At 43.5% G+C, this 12,391-nt stretch overlaps 1 protein-coding gene across 2 annotated transcripts in view; it reads left to right on the forward strand.

Annotated features, from left to right (window-relative positions):
* LOC144121049 (membrane metallo-endopeptidase-like 1) overlaps positions 1-10,366 on the forward strand; it is a 50,581-nt gene extending 40,215 nt beyond the window's left edge. For both annotated transcript variants that reach the window (XM_077653967.1, XM_077653968.1), the window contains 8 exons: positions 547-605; positions 2,737-2,788; positions 2,855-2,925; positions 3,361-3,476; positions 5,866-5,928; positions 8,757-8,855; positions 9,645-9,724; positions 10,172-10,366. In XM_077653967.1, coding sequence (XP_077510093.1) covers positions 547-605; positions 2,737-2,788; positions 2,855-2,925; positions 3,361-3,476; positions 5,866-5,928; positions 8,757-8,855; positions 9,645-9,724; positions 10,172-10,289 — 658 coding nt within the window. In that variant the 3' untranslated portion in view covers positions 10,290-10,366. The remainder of the gene's footprint in view (positions 1-546; positions 606-2,736; positions 2,789-2,854; positions 2,926-3,360; positions 3,477-5,865; positions 5,929-8,756; positions 8,856-9,644; positions 9,725-10,171) is intronic.
* The last annotated feature ends 2,025 nt before the right edge of the window (positions 10,367-12,391 follow it).

Here is a 12,391-nt window from a genome sequence, read left to right on the forward strand (position 1 = left end):
CTCTTTACTCCTTTTTGGATTATAATTGGGTTAAAATTTGTAATTGGAATAGATTGCTGAGTGAAATAAATATGCTATCGCATTTCTTCCGCATAAATCCAACTGATCAGCTCCAAATTTTCTTCAATGCTCCTATTTTTGTAATTAGCATAGAGTCTCGTAGCATGCGCGTGTGGGTGCGCTCAAGGCTAAGCAGGAAGTTGCAGTCGGGATGAGGCAGCCTTGACAATGAAGTGAGTGCTGACTTCAGTCGTGCTTTGCTAAATTTCAGTCCACCGGTTTAGTGTTCGTGGCAGTGTAGATGTCGCACAATACATCGCAGACCAAGCTGGAGAATTCCCTAACATGCCTAAAGGCGCGGAGAAGCACGTTTTATATAAGTAAGATCTGCCGATTTTTTAGGTCTTTTGAGCCTACCGATTTTTTTAGGATTTTTCGAAGTAAGTTGATATGAAGAATCAAATATTTTATTAGCACAATGCGGATTCACACCAGATGTGCTATAAGGCGTCTGATATCAAGCTCTTTTTTTTTGCACGTCTTCAGGGATGAAGAGATCACATTGCTCTCGCACGTATACTACGAAGAAAAGTCTGACACCTTCGGTATGTACACTTCGATTCCTGTGAATTACATTCACAACCCATGCGCTATGCTCATTGTGGAGACACGTGCGGAGTCATTACAAGCCGGGAGAAAAGCCAACTTCGAGAGCGTGAAGGTGTCACTTCAGCAAAAATTGCTGGTGGTTTAACTCTGGTTAACCCTGGTCCAAAGCGAAAAGCTGCATCTCCATCGCTACGTTTGTGATCGAGCGACTGGCGGTCTCCACGGCAGGCGTCGCATGGAACACTCTTAGCGTTAGGCTGAACGCATCAAAGTGCACCGGCGTTTTATGCAAAACCCACATTGATGCCCTGCGCATGATTTCTAACAGACGCTTTCCCGCTGCGCTCAGTCACGGTGTGTGACGTCACGGAGGAAGTAGGCAGCATACCTGGGATGCCTCCTTTCTTCCTCTCCGCAACGCGGTGATGGAGCGCACCTCTGCCGCTCTCCACGGCAGGGTCGCGTCGATCACATCTGGCGTTCCGCTGAACTCATCAAAGTGCACCGGCATTTTATGCAGAACCCACTTCATTGACCTGCGCATGCGATGCCGTCAGACGCTTTCCGGCTTGACCGAAGGTAAAGGTCAAAGGTCAAAGGTCTAAGTCACAGGTCAAGGTCAAAGCTCAAGGTCAAAGGTCAATTATCAAAGGTCAAAGTTGAGATAGTTGGCGCAACAGCCGCTGGTTTCGCTGCTGTAGCTGCCGTAATGTTTCGAACCTGATTACAACCAGTTGCGCTCATGGTTTGACCTCTAGCTACATTCAAGGCGAAACTTGCGGCCGCATTGACCTCTATATATAGCTACATTCAAGGTCAACCTTGCGGCCCCGCTGACGGCACGAAAAGCTGGCGTAGTGAAGCTTTTCGCTTCAAAACATTTAGGGGGGCACTTTGTTGACCTAAAGTGTGGTGATGCGAAAGCCTTTAGCGCGGTGTTGCTGCTTGTGTCGCTGATGTGTGGTGATGATGTTGATTAAAGACTACTAAGAGCGTTTAGGCGGCATCCTTCCTGATCGGCGTTCAGGAGGCGTCTGGCAAGACTGCCCGGAGAGCGCTCCTCTCGAACGATGGTGGCACCTTCTTCAGTGACGTCACACGCTCATCAGCCACACGGCTTTATCCTTTTCTTTGCGATGCCACCAGACTATCACGATTGATCGCGTCTGCGCGCAACTGCTTCCACAGTGGAGGACGCCTAAGCTTCGTATTTAATAGTGGGACGCGACAGCGTGTTGCAGTTGCCAAGGTTTCCACGGAACGCTATCGGTCGTTCGGCGCGACGCCTTGCCCGTTGGACAATGTAAGGAAAGGAAATTACGCCTGTCTCACATATCTCGGTGAACGCCCGAACCGCGCAATAACTGAAGGAAAATGAAATGAAAATTGGTTTTAAGGAGGGTGATGACGCCTGTCTCACATATCTCGGTAGATACCCGAACCGCGCCGTAAGGGAATGAATGAATTGAAACTTTATTGGTCCACCGAGAACGAGCCCCCAAATCCCCGGTCCCGGCACGCAGGCCTGGGTCGCGGATAGGGGATGCTTCGCAGACTAAGGACATTGCTTCTTCACGGCCTCAGTCGCCAGGCGGGTGGCTTGCTGCTTAATGGTGCAGTCCTCGCTCCGCAGCGAAACCTATCCCAGGCTTCTCTATACTGTTGATGTTTAAACCGGCACCCGGAGAATCGGCGCATTCCCAAATTATGTAATGAAGAGATCCCCTTTCACCGCAATTTTTACATTTAGAATTGTTTTCATCCCCGGTCTGTGCCAGGTAGACCCAGGCTGGGCAGATATAATTTCCAGCTTGTAACCGCCTCCAAATGCGCACCTCATTATTGGAGAGAGACCGATCTGGGGGCGAAAATATCCTTCTATGTAATTTATAGTGTTCGATAAGTTCGTAGTAGGTAATGTTGGTAGTCCTGAAAAATAAAATAAAAATGATATTTAACTTGAGTTTCTTCACATAAGAGTATTTCTGCACTTTATCGCTAGAAGCGACATAAAGGATTTCACTGAGTCAAGGAAAGCATGTGTTTCCTTATTGTTTAAGCCCGAAAAATTAAGCATGAGCTAAATTTATTTCTGACTACTGATAACATGTCTTTGCTTTCCTGCAGCATATCCAGCTGCTGCATTTGCGACCCATTACAGGAAGCCCCCTATTCCGAGGTAAAACATCTGCACAAGGAATATAAATTTTAGAAAGAACATAGATATAATTGCCCTTTTTTTCAGATCAATGAATTACGGAACGATAGGAACACTCATCGTGCAGCTGTTGAGTAACGCCATTGACCGGTTTGACGGTATATATTCTCGACTCTTTTCTTCTTATAACCTAGGAAACAGTCCCAACTATAACTATTTTTTCTAGATTATTGAGTGACTCAAACATTTGCATTATGCTGATCCGTGTCTTGCGTTTTCTGCGACTTCGTGCACCTCTCCCCTTCCACATCTTGCCTTTTTTTAATACAATCAGAATTGCATAGAAGAATGCAGCATAAAAAGTGTGCACCTCTACTTCACTGAAAGAAAATAAAATAACTGACGTTTTAAGACTTTAGGAATCACTGGACTTTCTTTTTTTAGTGTAAGAGACATTTCTTGAAAAACTACGTCGGCTGAATACTTATATATTTATTTAAGAATATCTGGAAGTACCACTCAAAGAAATAAATGATAATGCATTAAAACATTCTGGCACATCACTAGTGATGTACTTTCTTTCACATGCACAGATCTCTTCCCGAATGGGACAAAAACAGCAGTTGACTATTGGAGTAATGAAACAAGCACGAACTTCTGCAACAACTCCATGTGCTTGAACAATTCTAAAGAATGCTTTGACCAGTGTGTAAGTACGAGCATATCACTTTGTTTCAATACATAACCTGTTAGTAATAGTACTACAGTCGGGATAAAAATTTCGCAGTCAGCTTCGTAATGCTGCTGTAGTGGGCAGCCACGAACTATCTATACAAGTTGACTCACCGTTGGTCTGTTAAAGTGAAAGAATTATTCTGAGATGCATCTGCTGGTTTTGGTAAGCACTATACGATATTTCTGCTTATAGGAGTGAGCACAGTGTAGTTCAAGTGTTATCATCGATATTGTTTAATTTTTATTCTCCTTTAGGCTTGGACAAAATTTAGACCTACAAGACTTGTTCACGTTCTTTATAGTTTATTGTTTGTCCAGTAACGCAGGACCCGCTGAAGACACTAAAGCTATGTTCTATACCGCCTACTAAAGACTGTGTTCGAGGGCTTGCCACTCGCTAGGCGAATGCCAGGGCACTTGGGGAAAGCACGGGATATCTGTTTGGGTTAATTTTCAAGCTGTCACGGCAAGAAAGGTACAAAAGGTGAAGATGTACTAGGAAATACAAGAACAAAAATGAATGAGTATGAAGAGATGCGCAGGAGAAGGCGAAGAAACACGTGGACCATATTTCAATCTAAGAACAAAAAACGAAGAGAAGTAAGCAGGGAAAAACAGCAAGGCATCTTGGCCAGCCGCATTCGCGGTGCTGCTCATGAAGAAAAGAAAAGATAAAACAGAACTACATGGAAACAAGGTGTGAAGTAATGCAATCATCATCATCATCATCAGCCTGACTACACCCACTGCAGGGCAAAGGCCTCTCACATGTCTCTCCAATTAATCCTGTCCTTTGCCAGCTGCGCCCAACCTATGCCTGCAAACTTCCTAATCTCATCCGCCCACCTAACTTTCTGCCGCCCTCTGATACGCTTGCCTTCTCATGGAATCCACACAGTTACCCTTAAGGACCAGCGGTTATCTTGACTTCGCAGCACATGCCCTAACCAAGCCCATTTCTTCCTTTTGATTTCGACTATAAAGTCATTAACGCGCGTTTGTTCCCTCACCCACTCTGCCCGCTTCCGGTCTCTTAACGTTACACCTATCATTTTTCTTTCCATGGCTTGCTGTGTTGTCCTCAACTTAAGCTTAACCCTTTTCGTTAGCCGCCTTGTTTCTGCCCCGTAGGCGAGTACCGGTAAGATACAGCTCTTGTGAACTTTTCTCTTCAAGGATATTGGTACCCTGAGATACGCTGGTGACATTGCCTTGCTGCGTCACTTAGGAGATGAACTGCAAACCATGATCAATGAGTCAGACAGACAGAGAAGTATGGTTGGTCCTACAATTAACACGCAGAAAACCCAAGTTATGTTCAACAGTCTAGCAAAAGAACAGCAGTTCACAATATGAAGCTAGGTGCTGGAAGTGGTAAAGAAATACTTAGAGCAGGTAGAGACAGCTGATCCGGATCATGAGAGGGAAATAACTAGAAGGATAAGACTGGGGTGCAGCGCATTTGGCAGGTTCTCTCAGATCATGAATAGCAGGTTACCAATATCCCTCTAGAGAACGAATGTAAATATGACGGTTAATGCGGTCGATTCATCCCCCCTAAAAAAATATCTCACTGTAACGGTATTTCGGCGCAATAAATGAGTTCTAGTTCGACAGATTTCTGCAGCCTGCAATTTTCAGTGCAGGGAAAATTTCGGAAAGCACTAAATTACTGTTTCCAGGTTATTATGCATCATTTTGGTAGACATACTCAGGTTCTTCTCCGAAAAACCGCGGACACAGCCATTCCAAAACTAGCGCCTCTTGCAAACCTTTGCTTAGAATACCGCGGCTGGCCATATCTGCTTCAGGTTGGTATGGCAAGGCAGCTAGTTGGTAGCATACCAATAGTCATACGTACTGGGTAGCGCATGTGCCTTAGTCGTATTGATTGCTGCACCCACATGGCGGACATGTACAAGGCGACGCTCTCGAGAATCGGCAGAGAGCCAGTTGCAATAGGCCACAACAATATAACAATTCTCTGCTCACAAACCGTAGCTAACGCTGAAATAATTGCGTTACAAACTCGTAACCAACCTATAAGTTTTTTGGAGCTGCAGAATATTTTGGGTTTGTATAGCAATTACAAATTACAATGCCATAACAAAATTACTGAATTTAATAGAAAAGTTCTTAACCCACAGAATAACCTTAGAGTTTTATTGTAGTATTAACACAACTATAAAGCAGTTAAGGCATTATAGTTACTTTGGGTTTCCAAAATCATTCACCCTCTCCTTAGTTGAGTGGAAATAACTTACACTTTTTTCTTTAGCATTATTTATGGTCCCCTGGAATTCATTCCAATAGTATTTTGCTGTGCCTTTTGTGATCAATTTTCTTGTTTTTTCTTCATCCAGACATTCCGAAATACCAGTCGTCAGGAACTACATGACTACCTCGGTGTACGAGTTTCGCATATGGTAAGCACAGGAGGTTTCAGTTTTCCAATCATGCATGATTAGGAGACAACAATATTTACCGAATGTTTTTCTTGCGCTGCCGATGATGATAATCAAGACGGCTGGCTTATAGATCCATCTCTTTTAAATGTGAAGTTCCTCTGAAGACGCTCTGAAAGGCGGTAAGCGTTAAGCTTGCCGAACTTTATGGTTTTGCTGACTGGCTGCAAGCCAAAATATACGCCAAGTATCCTTATCGCGTCGTAAACCAGGAATTTTTCCAGTTTCTCACAGTTTAGTTGAGGCCGGTGAACCCGCACGCCAGGGTATACCATCACATCTGTGAGACTTTAAAACGAAACAATTACCGTGTTTTGTTACTGCGTAATCAATTCTACGATTCGGTCTTGCCGAAAATCATACCAATATAGCGCTTGCTCAAGTTGAAGATGTACAAATAGGGGTCTATCCTTGCAAATGAATCTACCGCAAAATAATTCACTAATGCGCGGAAAGAAGCCTGTCAGGATCGCGACACAGGAATCACCATTACAATTCCTGGCTGGACTGCCTTTTCTAGCTTGGTGCTATTTTGAGTGGAAGAAATCCGTATTGCGTTAACTCTCAATTAGGAAAGAAATAGCAGTGCCTTAAAGTTCGAAAATAATTTCTGCAGCTATCGTTAAAAAAATGAAGAAAGATTATAAAACTGGTTGCATTATCAAAAGCATTGCTCTTTTTAAATACAATGATTATTGGCGACGTCATATCAAACGTTAGACTCTGATTATCACTATATTATTTGCCTGGCTCGAAATCATCCCTCGTATTTTTCAAAAATGCTACCTCTGTTTCTTAGACTTCAAGCTACCGATGAGAGTTATCTATGGAATTTTTGGTCAACTTCGTACAGAGTTATCCTCAAATGCTTCTTTTAATACGACACTTTTGAAAACATTTTTTTTTCCGTGCCCAAGCTGCGTTCCGACGGAGAGGTGCTATTTTCTCAGACCACTGAAGGAGAAAATGCAGTCGCCGTGTTCCTTCTTCGATTACACGTGAAGTGAGCACACAGGAACGTACACAGTTACGGAACAGTTACGGAACAGTGGGAACTTGTGAACAACTATTTGAGCCAAGCATGCAGCGCGTGAGATGGATTGCAGTTCTACGCCAAGGGCGTGAAGAGACACAGCATGTACTGGTAATGCCACTGAGACCGGGACGCGGATGCCATAAGCGCTGTCTTCAGGCAGCACAAACTAGCCTAATTTCATGTTTTGCACTAGATTAGATCGTCGCGAAGGAGAAAGCTTGAAAGGTAAATATCCGTCACAGGTTGCATGCTTCCCTTCTCTTTCCTGTATAAAGGCACGAAGCCTGGATATATGCTTCATGGACAGAATCGCCAAGGGTAGCCTTATCGAATATCACAATTTTGTACAAGCGTTCACGATGTCACGCACACGCACGCACATAAACTGAACCCCTTAAGGGCTTATCATGCATCTTAGACTCTTAATAATTATGCTATTAATTCTTGCTCACTCAGCGCTGAATCTCAAAATGAAACGATTGCTGTATGAGAGTATTTAGCAGTGTATAAAAATTCATTTGGACAAAGTTTGCAGTGTATTGTGTATTTAGCAAAACACTGCGCAAAATCCGAGCATGAGCATACTGAAACATTTTTTTTATAGAATAAGCGAAATGTTAAGCACTTGGTAAGATGTTACCTAGCTTTGGACATGGAGTGATACCAACAGCCATTTAAACGATGCCGCAAATGGGGCCACTGAAGGCTGCAGTAGAGAATATGAGGCGTCTAGATGGAGCAGATATTGTCTCCAGTCTTGCGTGCAGGCTTTTAAACATCCGCACTGCCCCTTTCCCACATTAAACTACTTATGAGTCCTTGCAGTAAGTTCTGGCGGCAAACTTCGGAAGCTTCCGGACATGTTCGGCCTCAATTTCACGCTCAGATTCGCCGCGGTGTCTGACCGATGTTCACCTGAATTTGCCGAGAATGGGAGATTAAGGCATTTCATGCTTAATATTTTAGACCGTATACACTTAATCTGGCAATGAAAGATTGATGTCAAGTAGCACCGCACGGCTTTCTGTGTGTACAATTTACGCTCTTGCAACTTCTAATTATATTGCGAGGAAATTATGGCGCAGTGCACACGTACCAGACTTGCAAGCAAAGCACAGAGAAGCGTAAATTTGCAAGTGTACTAAAAGACAACAGCAGCCTTCTGGGAACTATAATGCGCAGGTGAAGAGTTGTCGCTACACAACTCGTGTAATGAAGGAAGCAAGGTCTACGTCACCATTTGACGCGTGTTAGTAGCGAGATATTCACACAAAGAAGGCCAGCAGACATCATTGCTGAACATAAAAACTGGCCCAACCGTCTTCGCTACTCTTTTTACATAATTCTCCGACCGCTGTAGAGCACTTATATTACCTTGGCTAAACACATGGCAATAATTCTTCCTTTCAACGAGCGTGGTCATGGAATGTGAGGACTTTTACGTGCTGGAACAACTCTGTGGGCTACGAGATAAGGCGACGGGGTAGTGTAATAATTACTACTAGCTGGGACCTTTTCTTCATAAAACTAAAATCTCAGTAGGCCAGCGTTTTTGCATTCTGCCACCTGCAAAATTTTGCCTCCCCATCCAGGAACAGAACCTGCGGCCTCGTGTTCAGAATGTTACCACCATAGCCACTCTGAACCGTTTATTATTGGTGGTACATTATGAACAGAAATCAAACACAATACAATGTGATAAGTAGTCCACTTTACGGGGTGATTAAGCAAGGTGTATTCGACTATGTTGCAGGCCATGAGGAGAAGTAAGCAGAATTATACAGGTCCATTCTTGCTACCGGGAGGTCGGTTCAACACTGAGGACAAGATATTTCTTACTGGATTCGCAAGCGTGAGTTACCGGTTATCAGGTCATTTTTAATTAACTTATTCTTGCTGCCTTGAAAGACCCACTGTAATGCGGAGCTAAATATAATTTGACGACTCTGCAAGCGCATTGCCTTTAGTACAAAGAATACTGTTTGGTGAAATAAATGGTGGAGCTTGGAACCCAACGGTCCTCTGGGTAGCGTGCTGAACGCTCACAATTAACGGAGTCGTGTACCAAGGCGAAATAAATGGATAGATCATTTAACGCGCAAACATCTTGATACTAAGAGTAAAAAAAAGAAATACGGAGGGCAGGTGAGACAACTTACGTACTTTGAATTCAAAAAGGATTTTTATTTATCTTTTTCTTTTATTTTTCTTCAATTTTTTTTCTTCCTGTCTAATGACACATCTACTCGTTAGCATACAGTCTTAAGGCAACTCACATACAAGGTTAACCTTTGTTCACCAAGGAGCAACGCGGTTTTGTGGCCTTGCTCGCATTGCTTGCTGGCATCGAAATCTGAAAATTCCTGCACGTTCGGGAGGTTTCTTTTTTTTTTCTTGCCACGTCACATACGTTTCCGGAGGCCATTTTTTCTGGACATCTGGTTTCGTTGCCGATTATCCGCGTAATATGCTCTCTCATTTATAAGTTTCTATACTCTATAAGGTAACACTATCATCTGTCGATACATTAGAAAGCTGTGAGCTTTACGCAGATGCATCCTTTTCAAAATAAAACGGTAAATCAAAGGCTTTAATACGAACAAAGTGGTGTACTAACAAATAACTCTCTTTTTTTTTACAGCTCTACTGCCCGTACAGAGTTAGAGAGAACATAGACGAAAAGATGCCTGATATTATTCCCCCTAATCCTTTAGCCGAAAGGTAATTCTGCTCATCGTTTTTTTTCTTGTCATATCGGCCTTTATATGGGTATAATAGATTGCAATGTTCTTCACAAATCCTTCTGAACGTTACGCAGGATCGCATCCATGAGCATACTGAGTATGCTCGAAATTTTTTGTTTTACGCTGCCAAGCCCACATTTTCTCACAGATGACAGGAAGATGCAGCAGTACTTATTCGTTCAAAAATGGTAGATTAACTCCAGGTGCCACGAGCAATTTTAGAACTCTTTCATAAAACTTTGTTTAGCTTGTCAAGCGTGCACATACTTTTTGTAAGAGACAGTATGTCGGCACAATTCTTGTGCCACCCTGTAGACATCTCACACTGGCGGGTTGCAGCCACTGCAACTATTACTTATTTCTTGAGTTTTTAGAAATTTGTGAACTTAACTTGAAAAACTCCTCTATGATTTGTGTTTTTCAGCTTGAATGAAGTTGTGTCCACCTATATGAAGTTTAACGCAACGTTCCGGTGCAATGGAAGCGTATCCGACACCTGTAACCTGATGCCTCCCGAAAAACTAAGTTTCAGCTCATGCTAACACGGGTCAGTTCAAATTAAGTGTCCAAGTGGCTTGTGATTGAAAGTAATAAATTCTTGATTTCGAGCTATGCCAAATTGTCCACGCTGTCATCAGTTATGAGAAACAAAGTCATTTTTTGCACAGAAACTGAGCTTGAACCCACACGAACATTTCTAGAAGACGTGCACTACACGGAAGAAATGCCTTACTGGCTGTGCTGTAAAAGCATGGCCCTTGCAAGATAATTTTGCTCAAATAGTAAGCATATTTGGTCTTCTATGTGCTGTCCTTAGAAACTTAATTTTTAACATGCGGTCTATGCTTGCGCGTAGCGCGAAACCAAAGGGACTCATTTTTTTTTTGGTGTGTATTCCAAATGTCAAGAGCCTAGGAGAATTGACAACATGGTAATAATGTGCGGACAGCATGAGGAAAGAAATACGTGCGGTTACTGTTCTTGCGCAGTAGTAAGGTCTGCAGAAATGTGGAATACAAAGGCTACAAATGACAAATTTACAAAGCCCCCGAATCCCTGAAAGCAAAGGAACACAATGCAGCAACCGCTCTCTTTGCTATTCCAGAACTCACAGCAGCTTTAACGTGGTTTTCGCAGTCGTTATCTGAAAGGTCGTCTACTTATCAGTCTTTAATTCAGGACACAAGTACACGCTGTCCAACTGGACGAGACGCTTTAATGAAGAATAACTTTAATCAAGAATAATTCCCCTAATTGGTAAAGAAAAAGAGATATCACCCTATTTACTTTTTAAAAGAATTTTCGTTTTTTTTTTTGTAGTATCCTAGAAATGAACAACGGCTACAGCCGACGACCTACAGCCACGGCTGTACACAGAGTATATAGTCACACAGCCAGAACCGATTCTACACCATTGCTCGAAATTTACTATCGCGCAACACGCATGGCAGGCTTATTATCCCTGAGGTGTGTCGCTAAAATTATGCAGTAGATGCCGCGAAGGTCCTTCCTAAGGACAAACTCCAACACTGAGATTGTCCACCGTTGGTTAATTGGTACCCTTATGCACCTGCAGTCCAAACTCTGTTGCAATAAATTATTTTAGACACGCATTGTTGCCCCGCACGCGTTGACGAGAAAATCCTGGCTACGAGAAATCGAGTGTTTATGGCAAGTTAGAAGCAGAGTAACTGTAGTAGCAATTTCTTTATCTGGGTTTTTTAGGCATTTAATGCCGTCTGCATTGCCACTAACACAGAAAAGCAGACTTAAATTTAGCAAACCCCGGCTAGCTTCAGCCCGCTTGCACTTACGAGCGACTTCTTCCTCGACATCCGACCTTCGTTTGGTTACATGTCGACTGCATCCCGACTTCGGCGTTATGCTGGGGACGAAGGGCCTCCGAAGGAGAACGGAGATGAGGCCCCGGGTACACTGGCAGACGGAAGACCAAAGGCTCTTTATTAGACGAGGACGCCGGTATACACTACAACACGTGACACTCTAAATGTAATTACAAAGTAGACCGTTACAAAGACAAGTCACAAGACAATATACTAAGCCAAACCTTATACTCGCTCCTTTGTAGAAAATTAAACGCATACGGACGCGGGCTTAACTACCGCTCATGGCCAATATGGTGGGGGCGAAGGGCCCCCGAAGGGAGAAGGGAAACGAGGCGGCGGCTCATCTGACAGACGGAATACAAAGGAGCCTTTATTAGACAAGGACGCCGGTATACACTTCAATCTTGTGGCACAATTAATCCAATTACAAAGTACACATTTGCAACGACAAGTCGCAAAACAATCCATTAAACCGAAAAAAGAACTAAAATCGCATACACAACACACTTCCTACTCTGTCCTGGCTGCAGGCACATGCTACGAGAAAAGATGCGGCGACCCGCGTCCCATCAGCAAAGGTCAAGCCTGATGAAGGCCAACACAGTAAAGTAGACTGCACACCCCCTTGTCCACTGCTCGTCGCTATCATCGCTTTCGCCGTGGAAACATGTGCTGATTTTCGCTTTCAGTCTGCAAACCTCGTCTACGACATGGGAAGCTGAGATAATGCCGCCATCCTACTAAACCTTTCCGGCATGCCTCCTCATCATATCTTCGTTGCAGCCTTGTTATACTTT

This window comes from Amblyomma americanum, chromosome 2 (assembly GCF_052857255.1).
Source record: "Amblyomma americanum isolate KBUSLIRL-KWMA chromosome 2, ASM5285725v1, whole genome shotgun sequence".
Lineage (NCBI taxonomy): Eukaryota > Metazoa > Arthropoda > Arachnida > Ixodida > Ixodidae > Amblyomma > Amblyomma americanum.